The sequence below is a fragment of the Coffea eugenioides genome, chromosome 2, assembly GCF_003713205.1.
Source record: "Coffea eugenioides isolate CCC68of chromosome 2, Ceug_1.0, whole genome shotgun sequence".
Classification (NCBI taxonomy): Eukaryota; Viridiplantae; Streptophyta; class Magnoliopsida; order Gentianales; family Rubiaceae; genus Coffea; species Coffea eugenioides.
The window spans coordinates 8,898,796-8,923,494 of NC_040036.1; the positions used below are offsets into that span (position 1 = coordinate 8,898,796).

Sequence of the window (24,699 nt, forward strand, 5' to 3'; positions counted from 1 at the left end):
GAACATGACTTCAAGGGCGCATATCTATCAAGTATCAACGAAACAGAGAAGAGGCCGCGCGTGTGTGCTGTCGGAATTAAACATATCAGATGAGGTCCCAGACCCTAACGCGTTTCATGCAAATTTTGTCTGTGCCAGGCAGCTAAAGCCACTCAAGGAGTAATAAATCATTAATTGTCCTGATCATGCCCTTTAAAAGGTAAAGCATTCCCATGTCAAAGGAACATTAATTGGTAGGGCATTACATTTTTTAGTACTGGTAGGTTTCTATTTAGGTTGTACTCGTCAGTCTTCAGTTGATGTTAGTTGTTATCTTGGACATCATGCAAGCAAGATCAAGATGCCCAACAGTCTTGAGTGGGAGTATAAAGAAATTTCTTGGTTTGTACAGCCTTCGCTTTGTATGGATATATCACAGATGAAGAAATGGCAGATGATATCGATGAGTGTGTATGGACATTGTTATTATTTGAAATATTATTATTTGGGATAATTAGTATAGCACTTTTTATGATTTGTTATATATGAGATAAAAATTGATTGAAAATATGAAAAGCGTATTAAAAAATGTGTTTATAATGTAAGTGAAATAATAATTAGAAAAATTTTGTATCTCAAACATAATATTTGGAAGTTTTTCTATTTCAGAGAAAAAATAATTATATTTAGATTCCAATTAAAAATAATAATAATAATTGGAAGCTTTTCTATTTTGTAATTGAATCTTAATGTCAGAGAGGTATACACAATATATAATCTATTGCTAAACTAAACTATTGAAAATGGATTCAACTAAACTGTTGAAAATTGGGAGAGAACTAAAACTACTCTCAAAAATATTCTAAAAAATCTTGGATGAAAAATACAAGCAAGAGGTTATCCAAGTCTAAAAACCCTCATAACTTTGAGAGGGCACACTCCACCACAAAAACCTTCGTGACGGTGGTTTTTTCTAAGCCCCACGTTTTTGGCACAAGTGCGTTTGTTCAGACATTAGTTAGACGAGATTCTAGGACTATTCTACGATCTTTCGTCCAGGCTACAACGACAACAATTTGAACAAGTTTCATGATTTAGATCTGATTTGAAATTTTTTAAGGATGGCTTTTGTCACTTGTTTAGTAAACATTGGATAGAAATCACGGGACAAGATGGTCAACAACAATTTTTATAATCATGTCGGTGGTTTATAGGTTAGATTTGATTGCTTTCGATCTTCGCTTTGTCTTTTTTTTTTTTTTTACGATTACAATTATATAACCTATTCTATCCTAATTCACATGGGAGGGGAAGCTAAAAAGGCTTGTCGTCTATGAGTTGGTGCTAATTTTTGTGCCATCTATGAGTTGTTTTAATTTTATCCTCGTCGTAAAAGTAAAGATGTAGCAAAGATAACTAGTAACTTCTAGTAATTTCTGACTCCAATAACTTCTTTTTTATTAATTCCGTTTGCCTAAGAAAAAAAAAATCCATAACTTCTTTTTTTTTTTTGGTAACAAAAGGAAAATCTTCTAATAGTAATTTTTTTTTTATTTTAATGAAATAACGAATTTTTTTCTTGATTTACATACTCGTAAGGTGTGCTTTTCCCACTAGTTAAACTAGTGTTTAGACTATTGAAATGCGCTCGCTGACCTAACTACAGAATTAAAACTAAAAGGCTAAACTGCATGTTCCTCAAACTAAAGGCTACAAGCTTTAATTAGATTTAAATCTTGATATTAGACACAATGATTTCCCAATAGTACTGCCTTGTTTGGATTGTATTTTCTTGGATTTTTTTGTAGAAAAATTACTGTAGCGATTTGATGTATGTGAAGAAAAAATGTAATAGAGAAATGTGATCACGAAAAATGACCCAATTTTTCGATGAAAAATGACTGTCCAGACGGGGTCTGTACAATCTTGTTTAACAAATACCATGCGGAAGTGCCCCTAGCATATTTTCGCAGGAGCTAGTGCACATTAATCCTGATTAGCACCTAACCAAAAGGGTTGCTGGCTAAAGCTTCTAGTCACTTAAAACTAGTACTAATGATTGGAAAATGGAGAAATTGGATTCTGTAGACTTTAACATTTTATACTGATCACATATATGAATGTGAGTTTGGTTTCAAAGTGAACCCTTTTTTCTTTCTTTTTTTTTTTTATGGAACGATTGTATCAAATCGAAGTGAAAGCAAGAAGACTATCTTGTTTCTTTAATTTTCTGGTAAAAGTATTGGAGCACAATTCCCTCGAAGCAAAGCTAAGCATCTATTCAACATTGGGGAAATCTGATGCTTTCTGCCACGCCTCCTTTGGTGACGATGCAAGTGTCACTACTGAGACTGGAGTTTGAGTTCACATAAGATAAGGCTGAATGGGTTGCATAATAAGCCACAGATTTAAAATTAATTCTGGTGAGTAGGCAAGCAACTTCTGTTGACCCTTCACTTCTCTCTATTCACTTTCGCTCTCTGTATTTTATTTTATGCCAACCAGGTTTGTTTGGATTGCTTTATATTTCCCCAATTTTATTTGCTTACATCATCTTTACAATTTCCAGTACACCTTTTTATCTTTCCAATATCTTTTTATCTCACATACAACACATCACAAAAAGTGATACAGTAAAAATATTCCAAATAATCCCAAATAACTTACAATCCAAACAGAATACTTATCTTGTTATCCGACTTTTGGAATACAAGCAAATATAGTACTAACAGAAGTTACCATGTCAAAGTCTTGAGCAAAGGACCTTTTTTTAAAAAAAAAAAAAAAAAAAAGCCTTAATTACCTCCACAAACTAAAGTCGAATTAGTCCTGAGCAAAGGTTTTAGAACATATCTGCATTATATATTATCTTTTTGTGTTTTTATTGAATTTCTTTTTCTTGCATCCATGACTCAATCTCGGCGTGTATCTTTCTAGCGTTTTAATCACATTCTTTGTATGAAACAGTTCTACTTGTTAACAAATTAGCTTTAGTTAAGCAAATATATCGACATTTAGCCAAAAGCAATTAGAATGGACAAAAAATCCCTTAATTTCCTCTTCTCTCCCTTTGTTTTTTTTTTTTTGAAATATTGATAATTGACTACAAAAAGATTAAATTGTGATATTTTTTCCTTCATAGTTTTAGGTATAATTCAGAAGTTTTGATATTTTTATTTTTTTTATAAGTGATAGATTTTGAATTTAAGATTTCTTATTTACTGCTCCCCGCCCACCACTCGAATTCTTTTTTCTTTGCGCGAGTCTCTTAAGAAATAAAATTACAATAATATGTAATACTAGTAAAAGTTAATAGACTAGCCATTCATTATTAATATGATAATTTCCGATCCTATTTCACCTGGAGAATTTGTGGAAGAGCTAATAAACTTGGCAATCACACTTACCGTAAATAGCAATTCAAGATTAGACTTTCCCAAAATCAGTCAAAGTTAAGCACACGTCATTTATTTATTTTTTTTCTTTTTGTCAATAATAAGCCATTAATTGTTAACTAGGTTCCAAATTCCTATATGACCTTGTGGCTAATGTTCCTAGCCCAAAAGCGACCATTTTCTGTCTTCTTCCCCAGTCAATAAATAAAAAATGAACAGAAATAAAATTTTAAAAAAAAATTAGAGAATACAACAGTAAAAGAAAGAAGAGCACCCACTTCCCATTCCTCACCATGAGATAAGACCTCCCTGATTCAGCCTCCGCTTTCCCCACCGCAGCCCACTTCCCTCGCCAATCTTCTATCCTAACTGCCTTTATTGCTATCGTTTCTGTATATTCAATTGTCATAAAACCATCTCCACTATTCCAATACACCCTCCTCCGCAACCATATCCTCCTCAACCCCCTTCCCTTCTCCAAATCCCCTGTACATATTAAGCCGAACCCAGGAAAAAAGATCAATCAGATCTCAATAATTTCAAGGGATATATCCCTGTTATCTTGTAGTGTATGTTAATTAGGGGACAGAGTTAGAGATTCTGCTTTCCATATTTTCAGATTTAGTTGTAGAAGGAAATACAAAGAGTTGTGGCTATGTTTAACACGCCATTCGTCCTCTCATTTGCTCTCCTCCTTTCTTTTCCTCTCCTCTTCCTCCTCGCCCCTCGCATTCTTCCTCCCAAACACGTTCAAATCTCCCTCCCCGACGAGCTCGACGACCTCGCTCTCTTCCGCCGCGCCTCTCTCGCCTCCTTGCACCTCGCCAACGACAACCACCACTATCCTCGCCTTCCCCGCCACCACATCCGCCTTGGCTCCACCAACCCGTCCTTAGCCAAGCCCAAGATCGCCTTCCTTTTCCTCACCAACTCCGACCTCCATTTCGCCCCTCTCTGGGAGAAATTCTTTGCCAACCACTCCTCCAACCTCTACAATATCTACATCCACGCCGATCCATCCGTGAAAATAAATCCTCCCGGAGGCGTCTTCGAAGGCCGATTCATCCCCGCTAAGAAAACCGAACGCGCTTCCCCCACCCTCATCGCCGCCGCCCGTCGCCTCCTCGCCACCGCCCTCCTCGACGACCCTTTGAACTTCTACTTCGCCTTAATCTCCCAGCATTGCATCCCGCTCCACTCCTTCGACTTTGTGTACCACTCGCTCTTCACCAAGCCACTCTCCGAGTCATCTCGGTCATCCGAGTCGGCACCGACTCTGTCCCTCATCTACCGCAGTTATATCGAGATATTATCGGACGAGCCGCAGTTATGGGACAGGTACGTCGCCAGAGGGGAAGACGTGATGCATCCGGAAGTGCCTTTTGATCGGTTCCGGATCGGGTCTCAGTTCTTTATCTTGAACCGGGAACATGCATTGTTGGTTATCAGGGAGAGGAGGTTATGGAGAAAGTTTAGGTTGCCTTGCTTGAATATACATTCTTGCTACCCGGAGGAGCATTACTTTCCGACCCTTTTGTCCATGGAGGATCCGGATGGGGCCACACATTATAGTATTATACTCTTACTCGGGTCAACTGGACCGGGAGTACGGATGGGCACCCGCATACCTACCGACCCGTTGAGGTGTCACCGCAGCTTATTCAGGAGCTCCGGGTTTCAAATTCTACTTATTCGTTTATGTTTGCGAGGAAATTTTCTCCGGATTGCTTGAAACCATTGTTGGACATGGCGGAGAAGGTCATCTTTCGTGACTAGTTCCAGTCGGGTAAGCATTCTTTTATTTATTTATTTTTATTTTTATTAGTTTTAATTCAAAATTTAACCCATTTTGCAATATTCCAGTAAATCCATATTTATTAGTGTTTGGTTGAATATGGTTGAGTTGGGGTGAGTTGACTCGGGGACTTTATTTGCTTAGATTAGATAATTATCATCAATGCTGATGACGTATTCATTATTTTGGCTTAATTACTGTGTTTGGTTTGAATATTATTTATACACACTAACTTGCTTGCTTTGCATTGTTAACATGTTTTTCAAATATCTTTTTATCTCATATACATCACGTTAAAAAATGATCACAATACTTTAAAAAAATTTTTTTTTATCCCAATTACACTTACCATGGAGTATAATTCAAGAAAATGTCAGATTTTGGTCCAAACTGTTACAACATTCTAAAATGAATAATGTTGCCTTAAATTACGTTGAATGTAAAGAATACACTCACTCCCACACCCGTTGTGTACGCATGGCGTGGCAAATCTTCATTGGCTCGGTTTCCTGATTTATTGGTCAATTACTGGACTTCCCATTTTTGTGCTGATTTTGTTGCTTCATCAAGCCTAAGGGGGAAAAAAATTATGAGAGTTTTTAGCTGTCTTCCAAGGTTTTTACTAGAAGATTGGGTGTGTTTGGATTGCAATTTTTCACCTTTTTATCTCATCTACATCAAATCGCTATGATAATTTTTTTTTTATAAAAGGTCCAGAAAAATGCAATTTCAAACAAAGCATTTTTTTTTACTTGGGAAATTAGAAACTTGATATACTCGTCTGTTTTGAAGAAGATATGTGCATTCAAATGCATTTGTTTCGCGGTTTGTTAAATTGATGCGACAAAGTAGGAAGAGATAGGATTTGGGATTAACCCATTGTATTCTATTGGCCCTATTTTTAGCAGCCAAGGGTCTCGTTTCTCTTTCCTATGTGTTAGCGAGCGGACAGTGGCTGATGTTCCAATAATCTATAGGCCTTTTGTATCTCTATGCTGCATAATTACTCTGATACTTAGTTGTGTGTGTTGAATAGTTTCTTGTGATAATTACTCTGCATAATTACCCTTTTGTTTCTTGTGATAATAGATGCTCACCAGTTCTATAGTAGAGAGAGTTACAAATAGACATTTTGCTTGTACGTGTAGTCATTTTGCTTGCATACTGTACATTGGTCGATTAATGGATGGATAAACTATTGGTTGACGATTGATTATTATTATTGATAAATGTGCGTCGTATCGACGGAGTAGTAGTGGTTGTGTGAACTCTGACCATAGATCTGATCTCCGAAACATTTTTCAGGTGGCAAGTGGTGGAGTAATTTTTTTTTTTTTTTTTTTTTTTGTGTTGGGGAAATGTAAAAATAAACACCGAGTGCCGACCAAAGACCTAATCCAGACAAGGCGTCCGGATTGGATTGGGGGAGTTGGTTTCTGGTGTGGCTGTACAGATGTGGTGGAATGGAATGCTTTCTAGTGCAATGTACTCGGTAGTAAAGAGTTTCCCACGCTGGGCTGGGGAAGAGAGTATGGAATGTGCTCATTAGGGAGCGGCTTTCTGAGCTTAGAGTGGAGTTAAAAAAGTAAAAGGATAAAAAGGGCAAAAAGTGGCAAAGGGCTCATTGCTTCTTTTTTCCTTTGTTGTATGAAAAATGTTTTGAGAGAGAGGGAAAAAAAAAAAAAAAAAAACCTCCCATTTGCTCTGCCGCATTTTGTTTTTGCTTTTCTAGTTTAAACTACTGTTCTTGCTTCTTGTTCTGAGTAGGGCAACGGTGGTGCGTGTGTTGTGCCAATGCATCAATTTTCTTCACTTTATATGTAGTTAGTCGGCGATTGGGGGATGCAAAAGTTCTGTCTTCTTGCTGTCTTTCTTTATGTTCTCCGTTGCTTGTAAATTCACAGTTTAAGAATCATAATTATAGGGGTGGACATCAGGCTTATCAATTCCTCGTCAACATTTCTTTTGAGATGCTTGTTGGCAAGGGGACAAACAAATGACTAGTGTGTGAGAGTGAGAGAGAATATGACTTAATTTAATTTCTAAAACAGGTCATCCCATCCCAAGATGTGGCTTGATAAGTAAGTAAGTAGTATTTAATTTTGTTTACAATTCTTGTTGGCATTGGACTCTGCCAGCCAATAGGGGTCGGGGAATAAATATAGAAAAGACACTTTAGAAATTAAAATTACTAAACTATCAAATTAAGAGTGCTTATTTTCTTCCTCCCATGTTTTGTCTTCTCCTTCTCGTACTTGCATTTATAGCTAAATAAACGATGAACCAAAACAATATAGTCTGTGCTAAGGAAAGACAAACCATTTTTATTTTCTGCCTCTTGATTGGTCATTTGTTTTAGTTGAAGAAACGAACATTAAATTGCCACAGGGAACAAAAGAACATCCACGTGTGGGATTGAGGTCCATGCAATATTGTGTTTGGATTGACTCCGGCACAACCATTTTTGTGACAAAGAAAAAAAGAAAAGAAAAGGAAAGAAAAAGTAAACAATCGACAGCTGGCGTTTCAATGTACCTTTCATATTCCAGACTGCGCCTCCATGTTCTTGTGGGCCGGATCTTTATAAGGCCACCTTCAATCCATTACTCTCTGGAAATCCAATAAGCCCACTCTGGAATATTATTGTTAACTTTAACAGCTTGATGCATCCAATGCTGATCATCCTGCATTAGTCTAATTGATGTCATACCGAACGCAACAAATCTAATATCAACTTCAATGAACTCGAAAATGAAATTGATTGAAGGCTACTCATCAGTTGCAAGACAGGAAAAAAAGAAAGAACCATCACTTCATTGACTTCTCCCAATAATCTTTCCTTTGCAGTCATATGACTAAAATTGAAGAGAACAGGGATATAATTCCTTTTTTTTTTATTCCTTTTTAGCCTCCCACCTTTTCTCATGCTCTTTCCATGTGCAACTATCAAATTCAGGATTCAAATCATGAATTTAATAACAGAGAGGACTCTTAAGGGCTTCTCTTCCCACTGGCTAATGTAATATCTTTACAAATCATATTTTTATTTATTTTTTATTTTTTGGTCGACACTCTTTCAGTAGTTTATTTTCTGGGAAGTCCTCTAATCTTCCAAAATTGATAACCGTGGCCATCAGTCCTACAGTCTCCCGATGAACCAATGGTATTTTCTTCAAACCACACATGGTATTGGTGAAATATACGAAGTTTCATGTTGTGAATGGTCTCTGGACCATGGTTCAAAGTCTCGGCTGAGTCGTTTTTGAAACGGATCCCTCTGATTCGATATCGAAACGAGATGATTCCGAAATACTTGACTCATCAAGGACTCAGCCAAGAAATCTCCTATACGGATAGTCTTGACTGAGTTGGTTTGAGTCATCTCGAGTCAACTCGCAAATTTATATTTTACAGATATTCTTTTAATTTTTTTAATTATTTTTGTTTAGCATGTTTTTGAATATTATTCATAATTTTTAGAATATTAAATGTTTCAAAATTTACGTCTCACCGAAACCATGCCCGATATGTTGAGATCGATGTGGAATGATCCAGCCCATCACCGCGACTTTGAAGTTTGAACCATGCTCTGGACAACACTCAAATCACTTAAAATTTCATTGTTTTTCTTCAGAGGATGATCTGGGGTTCCATGATATTGCAGTAAATGGTGATTTCCATTTTCGCTTTAAGACGAACCTTTTGAGGACGACTAGGTTTGTTTGCGAATTCAGATGGGATAAAGAAGGCAAGAAACTTTGCTGCCGTCTTCCAGACGTATATAGCTGATAGTTGTGAATTTAATCAGAGTCATCATGCTTATATACGGACGTTGTTGGCTACTGAAGCATAGTGGTCTTTATATCGCCGGTACACTTAACCCTTCTCTGGATTCTTCGAAGAAAATGAGCATATGTGTGGCTTTGATGATGTGAAACGTAATTGCTTTAAAAGGCAACTCAATGGCCTATCAAATTCAAGCGGGAGTGTTAGATTCTTGGATTCACAGCTTTTATTACACTGCCGAATGCGAAGGGTATGCTATGTGGAGACCGGCGGGGGCGTGGCAAACAAAACCTGGAAATTTCTTTATCAAGAATCCTTTTGGTTGGCACCGCGAGAGGAATAGGCCCCCCCTATCAATTACTTCTTCTGTCCCATTTTGATAATTCTAATTTTTTTTTTCACACAGTTTAAGAAAAAGTATTTAACTTTGTTAAAAAAACAAATTTAAATTGCTATTTTTCTAAAATACCCTTACACTAAATAAAGTTGGCTTTTCATATATCAATATGTTTTGAAAAATTTAAATGCATTAAATGGGATAGGTTATATTCAATACTAACAATCTCTATTAAATAAGATAGTTTATAATAATAACAATTTACATTAAATAAGGGTATTTTAGAGAAATTAAAAGATAACTATATTCTTCAATTGAAAAGTGGATTACAATTTAGGACAAAAAAAGGAAAACAGAACTATCAAAATGGGACGGAGAGAGTAATGACTATCATATATCGTGACCACGATGGAATCATGCCTAGAATTTCGAGTAGGCAACCTGAGCCAAGGATTATTGCCTATTGGTAAACGATCATCAATACTTGTACGCGATACAGAAAAATCAGTTTGCCCAAAGAAAAAATCAAAATTTGATGATAATGTGAAGCCCTCTATACTGCTTGCACACATTCTTTTTTTTCTTTGCTTTCCTGCATCCGAATTTGCACACATTTACTTGTACAAGAACTTGTATAGAAACTCATAATCTTGTTTCTGCACAAGTACACGTAATGTATATATAAAATTTAGCTATGTTCATCACGCGCACGTCGAAATGGACGTAAAACATATGTCCAAGAATATATGGTCAATAATTGTTGGCTAGCAATAATGCTAACTATGCTTTATTAGACAGACAAAGAGGGATTGTAAGGAAATAACAATAAATGGTTGCAGAATCACCAGTGTTGGTTGATACATTTTGTAAATCAAGCAGACACAAATTATTTTTCACACTCAACAGGGGACAACAAAGACCTGGGAATTCAAGGAAAGATGTCATCAGGTCTTCAACAACTGGTAAAGGATGAAGACTACTAATTCAACACATTTGGGAATTGAGATGGCTATGCAGAGGGAAGGATAAGGTCGAGGATCATATCATATCACCAGATCAAGACCCGATCCTGCCAACTTCGTCTTTGTAATTTGGTCAAGCCTTTCTTCCATCTCAGGGGTAAGGGCGTTCTTCCAGTCCCCAACCACACCGCGCCTGAAAAAAGAGCTATTAGGCATTTGAGCCCAGGGGTCGAACCCAGTCTTATTCACCTCCAAGTTCTTAAGCCTTTCCAAGCTGCTCCTCCATAACACTTGATCAACTTGCTCCTCATTTTCGAATGGTCGTCCGAGGAAAGCAGCCAGTTTCTTGACTTGCCCTTTCGGGTCACTTTTCAGCTCTTCATACTTGAGGAAAAGCACCTTTTCTGGTGCCCTTAAGCTCTCATTCCAAAATTGTAACACATGATCAAAAAATGGACCAAATGGATGTACTCCGTTACAGAATCCCTCAAATAACACCTGAATAGGATATTGCTTGACAGTACTAAAAAAATGCCACATGGAGACCAAGGTATCTTTGGGATTGCGGACTATATAAACCATTTTACACTTGGAATTTTTTATGGAGTCAGGCAAGACGTTATAGGGCATGTGAGTGTGAAAGAGCCTTGGTGTCGGCATGCTAGAGAGATCAGGATTAGGATTTGCTAGGTAAGTTTGGGTCTCCAGGGTCTGTACATAGACAGCAGGATGGTTTTTGAGTAAAGGGTCTTCATTGATGTCGCTAATTTTAGGCCCCATGATGCAAAAAAGGAGTGCCTTGAGCCAAATGGTACCTGTTTTTAGAGAGGAAGCCAAGATGATATCGTCGTCCCTTGCTTCAAAATTTGATTGAACTGATTTTGCAGCTTCCAAATGGCGAGGTGCATACCAAAATCCTTCCCACTGGTACAGAGTAAAGGTATCTCCATAGCTTATTTTGGGTAGTTGATCGAGTAAAGGCTTCAAGGAATCAGAATAATGCGCCGCTGATGATTCAGTATCAGGGGTTGCCATGGTAAAGACAATCAAGGAAAAATGGGTGCGCTGCAAGTATATGTATAAGAACTACTACACTAGTAGTTTTTACTTTTCAAGTGAGCCACCCGCTAAAGGAAGTGTCGGTTAACGAATGATAGACAGTAGGAAGTTTCGGACTCAGTTAATGAATGATTGTGGGAAGTTTCGGACTTAAATAACAGTAACACAGAAAGCAAATTTCGAGACGTCTCGTGAGTCACACTTCACAATAGTGGTCCTTCCTTCCATGGAGTTTGTCCACCGGGGGGGACAGAGAATCCAAGAAATGTTTAAAGGTAATAAAACTGGGGGGTTTGCATCTCCGTGAACAGCAACTGCGCCAAGCTTAGTGTCCGTGTTGGTGTGAGGGTTCAAATTTCATTTACAACAAAAAAAAAAAAATTAAAGGTGGTGCCGTAGTATCTTTTGATTTTGTTAGGTCTGCATATTTATTAATTCCTAACGTTTAAGTTTTCTTAGACTCCTCATCTTCTGTAGATTAGGATAATATACGTTATACAACTGATATAAAAAATATATATATATATCTCCTTGAACTATTTTTAGATTTCATGTTATTTCAACTAATTTGAATTAGATGAGCAATAAATGCTTCTAATTCCATGAAGAATATAAAAACAATGCAATAAATATAACGACACTTAAATACGCTGTAATTTTGAAAAGTTGGTCACTAATTTTCTCAAATTTGTAAGTATTTTTACCTCTTGAGAATTTTTTTTCCCTAACAAGAAATGGATGGGATTTAAGAAGCAAAAAGGGGGCAAAGGATTTTAAACACCGCTGTATTTTATGCATATCTGTAACCTTCAAAACTAAAGCATTTGTGTTGTCCAAATGTAAACCTAATTACGACAGATATAGAAATCAAATCGATACTTGTGCATGTGTGATGCACTCATCACCCACGGATCCCTTCTTATTCCAAAAAAATTTTGCTAAGTTCCATTTGTCAATAGACAAAATTCAACGACGATGTTATATCGACCATGGAATGTTTCCAACAGTTGTTGTATCTAGAAATTGCTGACTATGCCTTTCACAATAACCATATGAGTTGTCAATTAAAATAACTAATGCTCTTAAAGATAACTTCTTTAAAGGGCAAAGTAAGTATTTTGTCCCAAATAAATTTTTGAACAAATTTGCATTGACTGTTAAACCTTAACCTTCAACAGCCAGCAGTAATTAGCCATTGATAAACTTCCAATCAAATAGTCCTCTACCAAAGGATCAAGAAAAAGGGTGCAATAAGAGAATAATATATGATTGTATTTGGATTGCTAAATTATTTCTAATAATATTTCGCTTACATCATAAATACATTTCTCAATCCACTTTTTTAAATTTTCAATTACTTTTTATCTCACATATATCACATCACAAAAAATATAACAGCAATTATTACAAATAATATTTCAAATAATAATCTATCCAACTGTGACGTACAGGTACGACCACAATTGTGAAGGGGCAACTCATTGCACCCCTAACACAAATGGTCTGAGAGACGGTTTGCCTTTTGGATTTTTCCCCTTTAGCAAATTCTCCCATTTTATGAAGAAAGACAGCCCCAACTGCCAAGAATATGTTAGAAGTAACCGTGGAAGTTTTAATTATCTAAGCCTGAAGGAGAACAGCTGGTGACACGCAGATTCCTAACTACCAAGAATTTATGCAATGGAAATCTAATGCCAATGCCCACTACTCAGTGGAGAAGATAATAGATTATTGGGGACTCTATTTCTACACTCCTCTGCGTCCTCTTTGTCACGATTGTGACATCTCACCAACCTTCACTTATTTCAAACGCTGTGGTTGGGGTGCACGAATCCTGCAGACCACAACATCAAAATTGTACGTACGTAGTAGTAACAAAAATCAGTATTCAACTTCAAAAACTTTTAAAAAAAAATGTCGACAATAAATACAAGAAAAGGATGAATATTACACATATGTTCCTTTATGTAACTGATCTCCCAAGAAATGTGATTGTAAGAATCACAAGCTTGAGGTGCTATTGTTGAGACATATTTGTCACATGTTACACACTTGTTTGGAAAGGTATTTTTTTCCCAAAAATTTTTTACGTTTTTCCATAAATGCATCTCCCACTTACCTTTTAACCTTACATTCGTCAAATCGTTACAACATATTTTTCTACAAAAACTCCAAAATATAACATGGAAATTCTATGTTTTACTATATATTTGGATGTCCATTGAGATAAATTACTTTATTAATATATTAAGGATCAGTCTAACAAGAGTGCAAAACATTCATTAAATTGTAGTTCAAATGTTAAATATTAGAAAAAGTAAAGTTAATTAGGAAATATTTATAAATACAAGAAAAAATAATAATTGTTAATGTGTGAATTCGCACAGTAAATTAAGTGTAATTTAAGGTATGTTAACAAGTTCTTATTGAACACTCGTTAAGAAATCACATTTATTAAAGTCCATCCTGCCTATTCAAAAATTTCTATACGATGGAAATTTCAAAGAAGATATATAGATCTTGACTAGTAATTTGTAGTACCTCCGTCCCACTTTATTTTTTTTTGTTTTCATTTGTTTTAAATTATAGTTCACTTTCCAATTGAATAATGTAATTAACTTTCAACTTATTTAAAATACCCTTATTTAATGTACTTTGTTATAATTGAATACGACCTAACCTTATTTAATAATTGTTTTGATTGACACCTTGAAAGGTATAAATCCTATCAACAAGATATCTAGACATTGACTAGTAATTTGTACTCCCTCCGTCCCACTTTGATATTTTTTTTATCCATTCCAAATTACAGTCCACTTTTTAATTGAATAACGTAATTAACTTTTAACTTATTTAAAATATCCTTATTTAATGTATTTTGTTATCAGTGAATATGACCTAACTTGCTTTGATTGACACCTTGAATGGTATAGATTCTATCAGTATTGTTGTTATAATTATTATAAAGGTATAACGATTAATCATATTCCTAATGTTAATATTCGAGCATTTTAGAAAAATAGCAGACTAAATTTACTCTTCTAGTATATTCAATTAATTTTTCTGTAACTGCGTGGGAAAAAAACTAGAACCATAAAAATAGGACAAAGGAAGTATTTTAAAAGTATCAATGACAAATATTTAAAGTTAGGGTAAAGACGAGGCCAGCTGTTACAACTTATGCATAATTAATGCAGCTCACCCCCTCCCCCCGCCCCCACCACCACCAAAAAAAACCCCAACAAAAAAAAGAGAGAAACTTGTGTATAATTAAGAAAAATTAGGAGAAAAAAGGGAAAAAAAAAAGAAGAAAGAAAAGGAAGAGCATGAGTCCGACTACAGAAAATAATTGATTTGTCAAATGTGCATGCCTTTTGGATCTGTCTCAAGACCCAACTTAGGGTACATTAGCCAAACGGTGAGATTCTGATTCGATCTTTCTTGTAAAGTTCAGAGTTTTTCATTCAATTAAAAATAAAATATTAAACAAATTCTAAATTTTTATAATAACACTCTTACTATCTTTTTTTTAATATAGCCTAATAAAATAAAAATTATATAATAAAAACAATAGCGGAAGTGCTATCGTAAAAAAAAATGAAGTACAATTAATTAACATTTTTCTTACAATAAAAAGTCTCCTCTTTGGATCATTTGGAACCTGTTCAGTCAGCCTTCCTACATGTCACGTAGCTATATGAAGAAAATATTCGTATTCTGTTCTCACATTTACTGAATACTTATTTCCAGAACAAGAAAATCCAGCTATAGATCGTTTTGAAGTGGGAGGACGCTGTGATTATGTTATGAATAATATAACCAAAATTTACGATCTTCTTTCTTAATCACTAGTCATTTCTTCCATTTCATGTCGGGTTTTTTTTTTTCTATTTAAAGAATTTACAATGCTAACAAAGTTTGAATACATTCATATTCCCAAGAACGTTAATCCAGAAAATGGAGATCAGCATACATAAATCTTACTCTGGGATTATTAGCTGAAGTTTTTTCTTGATAGCCCATGATATAGATCAAGATAGTATCAGACCTCGTTTCACTAGGACAAAACAGAACTATCCAAAATTTCTCGTGTTTTTTTTTTTTTGTTTTTTTTCCCAACTTTTGGTTCTTACATTTATTGCTTCAGGGTGTCCAATGGATATTACTAAGACACTTGGATCACATGAACTTATCGTGTATATTCATGCACTAATAATTATTATCTTTCTTTGTATTAATATATTTTTCATAATTAATTTTACCTTTTAAGAAATTTAACACCCAGAGCATATGTTAACAAGTGTACCACTGTTAGACAAATCCTTCTTATTTCTTTACACCTGATATACCACGTAGATAATAATATTTTCATGACTCATGATTTTGGATGTCCTTTGAGATAAATTACTACTCTGTTAAGTTCTAAACAAAGTCTCTATGAGTCCAAGATCCTTTGAATTAGAAGTGGATTAATCATTTGGACTGTTTTCCCCCTTTTTTTTATTGTTTCCTTTATTTTTTTAAAAACAATAGACTTACACTTACTTTGTATTAGAGGAAGAGCAACTTAAAAGATTAAAAAAAAAAATTCAAAATGGACTAAATCACCACCCCTTGATCTACGCCGTCGTCAAAGTCGACGGTGCTCCTCATGGCTAGGCGGTGAGCCATAGGCCGTATGACGGCCGTTGCCATGTATTGGCTAAGACATGGGCACGATGCTACACCAACGATGAGAAAAATGCACGACGGTGCCTCCCATGACTAGGCGGTGAGCCTTAGGCCGCACAACGGGTTGCCTTGCGAGTTTTAAAATTATTTTGACCATGACGGACTACCCATCTCTTTAAAATTTGATTGGATCAGTACAAAATGTTGTGCAATTCCTTCTTTCTCGTGGTCCATGTGATTCGTCTGGCAGGAATCAGGCTAATCCGTCCAATAGCCCAGCGACATTGCAAATAATTTCAGTACAAAAGGTTGTTTTCAGCTGTTGGATGCACTATTGAGTCGAGAATCTTGGTGAGACTCGGAACGCGACTTCGCCTACGCAGTTTATCAGATTGTTTTCAGCTGTTGCAGGCGCTACGTAGTCGAGAATCTAGTCAGTGATGGAGTAAATTCTGATTTTTAAGTTTTCAATAAGATTGTCTTTTTGCAATCATTCATGCTTTGCACGATAAGCAAGGCCTGGTATCAGCTGTCTCAATGGTCTGGCTCATGCTGATAACCAAGATCGAATCCGTCCAAATTTTGTTTCTTGAAAAAAAATAAGCATGAATCTGAAAAACTGAAAAAGAAATAGGTAAGTAATATTTGTATTTTAAAAATAGTTTCCAACACTTTACTCTAATATTTTGATTATATGTCAAAAATTATCTTACAACGCAAATATCAGTTTTGTTTGGATTGTATGTTTATAAATTTTTTATAAAAAAAAAAATTACTGTAACAATTTGATATACGTTATATATAGGAAGATGGTTAAAAAATGTGTACATATAAGACGTAGCAAACAAATCATTGGATTCAATCCACCAATAGAAAATGGAAAACACACCCGATCATTATTAGTCAATAAAATACAAACAGACCATTGGATTCAATCCGCCAACAGAGAATGGAAAAGCGACATGATCACATTCACGCTGTAGTTTCAATCCACACTATAAACAAAAGCAATCGAAAGATTTTAATTCGAATTGTTTACTACTATTATTATGAATTCAGTGGTCCCTCGACGGCCGATTGCAACTTTCAATAATTCCTTTCGCCCCACGTAGACCGTCCCCGTGACAACAGTGTCTGATCACTTTCATATGGTTGTTCTATCTCTGATTGGCCATTTTAGCTCTGTAATCATGCTGGTCTAATTAGATAATCTCGAATTATTGCTCAGAAGAAAAAAGAGAATCTCACGCTGTTATTTTATGCTTCGGACAGAAGAATCTCATGATTGTAGCTATGGGCCATTGAAACTGGGAGAAATTCTACACGGGTATTGATGAGGAGTAAAAGATCATTAGGTTTGAATGCTTGGCACAGAAGCGAAAAATTTTGAAACAAATAAATAAAGGAAGTTGGTTAAACTAAATAGTATGGGTGGAAAAAATGAACTATATATTTATCGTCAGAGTTGGTTCAATGATCAAAAGATAACGTTTTCACTACTGTCAGATTCAAGGTTTGAATTTTGAATTTGACAATTGGATGGAAAGAGCATGGTGAGAGTTGAGAAGTGACGAAAATAATAAGATGCTGCTCCAGTGATAACCTATTACCCATTTACCATAAAGAAAAGGCAATTCTCAATTGAACGATCTATTACATGTCATTTGTAATTTCCCTATTTATTTCGCGTTCTACATTTACATATAATTACAATGTTGTGGTTCTCGTAATTCAATGCCCTGTTTGGCACTTGAATTTTTTACCAAGTTTGTCTGCTACAAGTTTTTTAAAAACTTTAGCTACAGTAACCTCAAAAAATTTCTCAAAATTTTTAAACTATACACTTCAAAATATTCAAAAATTTACATATTTCAAAATTTTTTTAAAAACTTTTACAGTAAATTACAGTAAAATTTTAAACAAACATTCAAAATACTCATTTGCCAAACAGGGCCTTAGATTTCAAGGTTAAGTGAGGTTGGACAGGCTTCAAGTCGGGGCACATCCTGATTCATTCATGTTATCTTGAAGGTACGGGGCCCAAACAGTTGAGTTGAGCTTCAACTGGTCATGTTTGGGTTCCGACATCTAAATCCTAAGGCAGACAAACCCAACTCGGTTTTTCTAGAGCCCAATTACATAACAATAATACTGAACCGATGCCCAAAACGTCCAAAGTCCAAAAGCGTGGCTCATATTTTGCAAATTCTTCCATGGATCTGCTTCACAGGCTGGCAGGTTACCCTTGTGATCGTTCAAGTGTTCAAAATCCAAAATCAGTATTCAAAATCCAAAATCATCGTTATAATATTAAATGACATTTACAATTTAAAAAAAATGCTGATGTTATATGATATTACAATGATGACCTCGACGCTTGATTGACCACAAAATTCTTCTTCTTCTTCATTTTTTTTTCTTGATTCACCACAGAATTCAGAAGAGAGGTAAACATATCAAGTATAGTGAAGAATTTTCCATATAGATGTTCATCAATTTATTAAGTGGCATAAAAATGTGATATTTTTCATATCATGTAATATGTCAGTTTGACTTGAATCAGCAAACATTAGTCTAATGATCTCACGATTGTAGATGAAACATTTTATCAATTAGTTCCTGCTTCGTTGTCACTTGTCAGGGTGATCCTGTGACACGTATCCACTTGAAAAGATTAAATCTGCGAACTTTTGCTTCAAAAAAACTTTACGAGCTAAACTGTAATGACAGCCACATTTGAAATCATCTTGGTACTACACATCTAAAAACAAACATTTACATGTCTGACTTGTGTGGTTTCTTGGCGAGAGATATGATGAGATGATTAAAGAAGCCTTTGCCCATGCGGAGAGGCGTTGCTGCATTCTTGGCAAACCTGTGGATAAGTCGGGTATAATAGCTTCTCCAAAATGGCTTGCTAGGATAGGTTCCCAAGCTGCTCTAAAGAATGATGCCACATGGGCTGCTCTAACATGTTCATCGCAGAAGTGTACCTGGGAATGGGATCCTAACTGGTTATCATCAATGGAGAAGCCAGCATCATGACGGAGCTTAAACGTCTCCAGGTATACAATTTCAAAAGAACTTTCCTCCTCAATTATGTGCCTGACTTCTTCTACTGAAGGCGTATAGATTGGAACATTGAAACTGTCCAGTTTTTCTCCTCCAGACTTCCCTGTGGATATGCCAATCATCAAGTCAATTCAGATATAGAGTGGAACTTTGTCTACACAATGTTTCTCTATCGAGGTTACAGAGAATAAATTTGCATCCTTTTTTATTTATTTATTATTATTAGCTAAGGTAGGAACTCTGAATAAGCAAGCTAGATAGCTATTTATTACTAGTTTATTTCCGATCAAAAGCATCTGCTGATTAAAGGGAAACAGAAATTAAGACCTCGACAACCAAGTCGTTTATTGCCACCTCAAGTAAGTCTAAGATATTTGGGCCGTCGAATTCATCTCCTTCACACAGGAAAGTGAGGAGGATTCGGCCATGTGAAACCAACTCTTCCGAATGCATCCTGAGAAATGTGGTAAAATCTTTCGTAAATTGATCCAAATATGCCTTCTGGATGGCCGGAGGACTTGCTTTGGAAGAGTAAATGCTCCCTTTATTCGCAGTGATCCCCGATTCAGTCACCAAACCACTGGGAACCTGTCAACGTGACGTCTCAAGCTGGTAACTTGTTACATTGTTGGAGCATTTTGTTAGGGTCAATTGCATGTGGGAATACTACAAATCATGAGCCGCGACCACACCAAAAAAAAAAAAAGAAAAAAGAAAAAAAAGGTTGTTGATTTCTTGAGAAATCTTTTCTTGGGTTGGGTTCTTGGGGATGTCTTGAGAATTATTAAAGAAGCCTTCCATGCATAGTTACTAATGTGTTGAATGAAAATCATGCATGAACTATCTTTGCTGCAAGAAAATGGAAAATGATTAAAGGGATTGATTCAAAAACCTGAGATAACCAATGGAGACTGTAAGAAGAGTGTAAAAAATGGACGGACTGCTCGGGGAAGAGTCTGCCGTAGAAAGAGCCAGGCATTGCTGCTATCAGGCACGATCCTATTTTGCGTCCATTTTCTTTTTCAAGTTTGCGGTAGAAGCTTGGCAGCGACTTGATAACCGTATTGAAATCATTTTTGAAAAGATCATTCAGAAAAACCTGAATCGTGGGTAGTGCAAATTCATTGTCCATTTCCTGGCTAACTTTGTCAATGCTTTGTATGATGTCCGAAACTGTTAATAATGTGTTTGGTCCTGAAGAGCATCCCAAATCAGCAACTCTAATGCACTTCTTGTTGTAGGGTAAGTTGGTCCGCAACAATTCTTGTATGCATTGTTCAAGTACTGGCTTCACCTTGGTCAGTACCAACTTCTACATACACCAATCAAAAAAAAAAAAAAAAAAAAAAAGTTAAGCCAAAAAAAGGGTACGCTATGATAGAGATCAACGTATCACAGTCTTGTGTTACCACTCCTGTGACTGCGCGTGTGTGTGTGTGTGTTTGTCAAAGAGGGACAGACAGACTTGGTAGGATGAATTTTTGGCGTAGCTTGTATCGCCTTCGCCTCCGCTCATGTGCAGGACTTGTTGGAGTTCCATTTCTGATCTCTTACTTAATCGAATTTTCGACAATCCTGTATAGGAGTATTTATCCTTTCCTTATCATCATCAATCCAAGTGTTGGTAGCATGATCATCATCATCATCACCAATCATCATCTTCAACAAATAATCAATCCAAGTGTCACTATTGGACAGCTTTCCTTATCATCATCATTCCAAGTGTCCAAGTGTCAGTATTATCATCATCATCACCAATCATCATCTTCCATGTGTCAGTTTTATCTTCAACAAATAATCAATCCAAGTGTCAGTATTGGACAGCTTTCCTTATCATCATCAATAACTATAATGCTATATGACTATGCCTTTCATCAAAAATGTTCTCAAACCCGGACCAGACCGGCCGGGTCGACCGGGACCCAGACATGTGTCCGGTCCGGTCTATAGCTTATGTTGACTTTTATAAGAAACCGGTCAAAATCGTAAAAAATCGTTCAAACCTTCAAAATCGGGTCGGACCGTGAACCGCGGTTTTCCAATTTTTTAGTCAAAATTGACAAAAACTTCAATTTTGACCGAACCCTAAATCTAATCTTCATTCTTCACTTCGCTAGTTCGCTTCAGTCTTCCTCTTCACACTTCGCTTCGCCGCTTCGATCTTCCTGGTTCCTCTCTCTACAATTGCCGAAATTGCCTTGCCTGCCATCTCTATTTCCTTCTCCCCTTAATGGCTTAACTCTAATCCCTTCTCCAAAGTGTGGTGTGGATCACTTTTGGGGAAACGGCGTAGATGACCACTGGTTGGCGGTGCTCGTTGTCGACTGTGGGCTGAAGGTGCGGCTGAGCAGGGTGATTGGGATAGTGCAGCTGCGGTGCAACTGGTGGTTTCTTGATTTTGTGGGAGTCTTTGCTTACTTTAAGTGGAGCTGGACTTGGGCCCTGTAGTTCTCTCCTCGGAGACGGCCTGCCGCCGGTGGAAAAATCCTGTGGATCCATGGTGATGGAAGATTTATCGAGCGATCGATTGGAGTAATTTGTAGAGGGAACTAGGAAGAAAGAAAAGACAACAGAGAGAAGCCAAATGGTAAAAGGTGTATGGACTTTGAAAGTGCTATGAATGTGCTGATTTCTGCTTCTATGTTTTGATGTTACTAAGTCCAAACTCCAATCTTGATCCATAGCAATCAGCAAAAAGGAAGCACCGAAGCCTGAAGTTTTTCCGCCTGCTGCTCCGATTCTAAGCCAAAAAAAATTGTGGAATTCAAGCTTATCTACTAATAGTGGAAGTCCAAACTCGTTCACACTTCACACCATCTTCATCAGCTTTTCTCGCAACCCTGTCTCAGGTATTTTACTTCATACACCTACTGCGCTTCTATCTTATTTTTTCAATACGAATTGGTTTACGGTACTGATATTCGGTAATGAAATTTGCATGCGAAACATGATTCTAATAATAGTCTAATAGTCTTAAGCTTCATTTATTTGGGAACTGAAACATGATTCTAATAAAAGTCTAATACATACTGATGCTTGACAAAGTTAACCCTGACCCCTGGAAGCTTCGAAAACCCAGACCAGATTGTGTCATTAGGCGTACGAAAAATTTTGAATATCTGCAAAACAAAACGACAATGATCTTTAAGGCCACAGAGAAGAAAATTAGCTTGAAATCCATACAAAAATCTACAGTAACATGACAGATGAAAGTTATTTGATGTCTTTAAATCTCTGTGCTATTATTTAAAAATTATTTGATGTCTTTAAATCTCTGTGCTATTATTTAAAAGTATATTTGATGTCTTTAAATCTCTGTGCAAAACCCAGTTATCGTGAAGATACTTAACACCCTCAAGAAATGCACAAGGCTTAGGGAATTAACTTCACTCGTGCTAAACGGTTGTTTCATTGTCTCCATTAACCCCTTTAGATCTTTTGGTGACAGTTTCAGTTCCCAAATACGAATAGCTTTAATAATTTGTTTCAGTTTATGTATATTAATTATTTGTTAAGACTAGTTATTTTTAAATATCTCATTTTAGGATGGAGGCTGGTAGCGGTAGTAACTCACAATGTTCACCGGGGGGACCATTCAATAGTGAGGGATCTGCAAGTCAGCCCCAAGGTCATAGGCAAAAGACAGATATAGCATGGGGATATGTTTCTGAGGGCAGAAATGCACAAGGAAGAAAAACCATGACATGCACTTATTGTTTTAAAGTGTTTCATGGGGGTGGCATCCACCGAATGAAGCAACACTTGGCAGGAGTAACGGGCAGTGTTACTTCATGTCCAAATGTTGATCCAGCAGTGAGGCTTGCAATATTAACATGTTTGCAAGAGAATGATAAAAAATCTAAAGAAAAAAGAGGAGATTTTGGAGTTGAAAGTCCTTTTGGTCAACCAGTGCACGAATTTGTCGGTGATGAAGTGCAAGAGGTTCCACCTCCTCGAATAAGGGAAATTTCAATGAATGAGGCTGGTACATCATTAGGTAAAGGAAAGAGAAAAACCACTGCCCCTACAGGTATTCATGCTTTCTTTAAGGGTGGACGTGATAGTGCTCAACCTACTATCAAAGCTTGTTTGCAAAGTAAGGATAAATGGCAAAATACTGATATGGCCATTGCTCTTTGGTTCTATGATGCATGTATTCCCATTAATGCTGTTAATTCTCCATTTTTTCAAAAAGCTATCGATCAAATTGCATCAATGGGTCATGGTTATAAAGCTCCATCTTATCATTCTTTGCGAGTCACTTTGTTGCGAGATGCTAAGAAAGATGTGCAGTTAGTTGTTGATTCATTTCGAAATACTTGGGCTGAAACTGGATGCACTATAATGGGTGATGGATGGAAAGATAGTAGACAAAGACCATTGATTAATTTTCTGGTTTATTGTCCTAAGGGTATATCTTTTATCAAGTCTATAGATGCATCGGACATTGTGACAAATGCAGAAAATTTGTGCAATCTGTTTGTTGAAATTGTTGAAATGGTTGGTTCAAAAAATGTGGTGCATTTAGTCACTGATAATGCTAGCAATTATAAGGCTGCTGGAACTTTATTAAATGAAAGATATCCAACTATTTGCTGGTCTCCATGTGCTGCCCATTGTATCAATTTGATTTTGAAGGATATTGGTGAAATGGGTACTGTTAAATCTCTAGTGGCTCTTGCTGCTACAGTAACTGTTTTTGTGTATAATCATAAATATGTTCTAAATTGGCTGAGAAAAACTAATGGGTGGAGGGAGATTATTCGTCCGGGGGAGACTCGATTTGCCACCACTTTTATTGCACTAAAGAGCTTACATGATCACAAAGACAGCTTACAAGCTTTAGTCACTAGCGGAGATTACAAAAAGTTCTTGAAAATGAACAAAGGAAAAGAGGTCAAACAAATTGTTTTGGATGATAGATTTTGGAATAATTGTTTGATTACGGTGAGAATAATGGGTCCTATTATTCGGTTGTTGAGAGTTTGTGACACTGATGAAAGGCCTTCTTTGGGGTATGTGTATGAAGGTATGTTTAGAGCAATTACTGGAATCAAGAAGTTGTTCAGGAGTAGTGAAAGACTATATAAGCCTTACATTGATATCATCAATGACCGATGGGATAGGATGTTGAGGAAAAATTTGCATGCTACGGCATATTTTTTAAATCCCGCTTTTCAATATGACACTGCCACATTCTCTACACATCCAGAAATTACAAATGGTTTGTTGGATTACATAGAATCAAAGGTGGATTGGTGTAGTGTGGAAAATTTAACAAGAGAAATTGGAATGTATCGAGAGCTAGGGGTGGGCAAAAAAAATCTGAAAATCCGAAAACCCGATCGACCCGCTCCGACCCGCCCCGAAAATTAGGGTATCCGACCCTATTTTTATCAGCGGAGCAGATAGGGTCGGGTACCCATAAAATTCGGATACGGATACGGATCACAAAATCTAAAACCCGCGGGTACCCGACCCGGGGGTATATTTTACAAATATTAAAAAATATAGGGTCAAATTTATAATATTTTAAAGTTATTAACCCTAAGTTCCTAACATATCTCAGTCGACACTCGACACTCCAGCCTTCAGTCTTCACTTCAGCGCCGCCGCAACTTCTTCACCTTCATTATCAACAGC

At 36.5% G+C, this 24,699-nt stretch overlaps 3 protein-coding genes and 1 pseudogene across 3 annotated transcripts; 2 read left to right on the forward strand and 2 right to left on the reverse strand.

The window, feature by feature from the left end:
• The first annotated feature begins 3,674 nt into the window (after nt 1-3,674).
• LOC113761873 lies at nt 3,675-6,739 on the forward strand. Its single transcript, XM_027305033.1, has 2 exons — nt 3,675-5,160; nt 6,475-6,739. Exon 1 carries the CDS (start codon nt 4,030-4,032, stop codon nt 5,104-5,106), a length of 1,077 nt encoding a protein of 358 aa, XP_027160834.1. The 5' UTR covers nt 3,675-4,029; the 3' UTR covers nt 5,107-5,160; nt 6,475-6,739.
• A 3,452-nt stretch (nt 6,740-10,191) lies between these two features.
• Nucleotides 10,192-11,289, reverse strand: LOC113755809 (cytosolic sulfotransferase 5-like). The gene is made up of 2 exons (XM_027299713.1): nt 10,345-11,289; nt 10,192-10,212 (listed from the first exon to the last, which is right to left on the reverse strand). The coding sequence occupies exons 1-2, from the start codon at nt 11,287-11,289 to the stop codon at nt 10,192-10,194; spliced, it is 966 nt and encodes a 321-aa protein (XP_027155514.1).
• Nucleotides 11,290-18,507: 7,218 nt separating this feature from the next.
• Nucleotides 18,508-20,602, reverse strand: LOC113754916 (annotated as a pseudogene).
• A 2,426-nt stretch (nt 20,603-23,028) lies between these two features.
• LOC113755820 lies at nt 23,029-24,432 on the forward strand. Its single transcript, XM_027299717.1, has one exon. It carries the CDS (start codon nt 23,029-23,031, stop codon nt 24,430-24,432), a length of 1,404 nt encoding a protein of 467 aa, XP_027155518.1.
• Nucleotides 24,433-24,699: the final 267 nt, after the last annotated feature.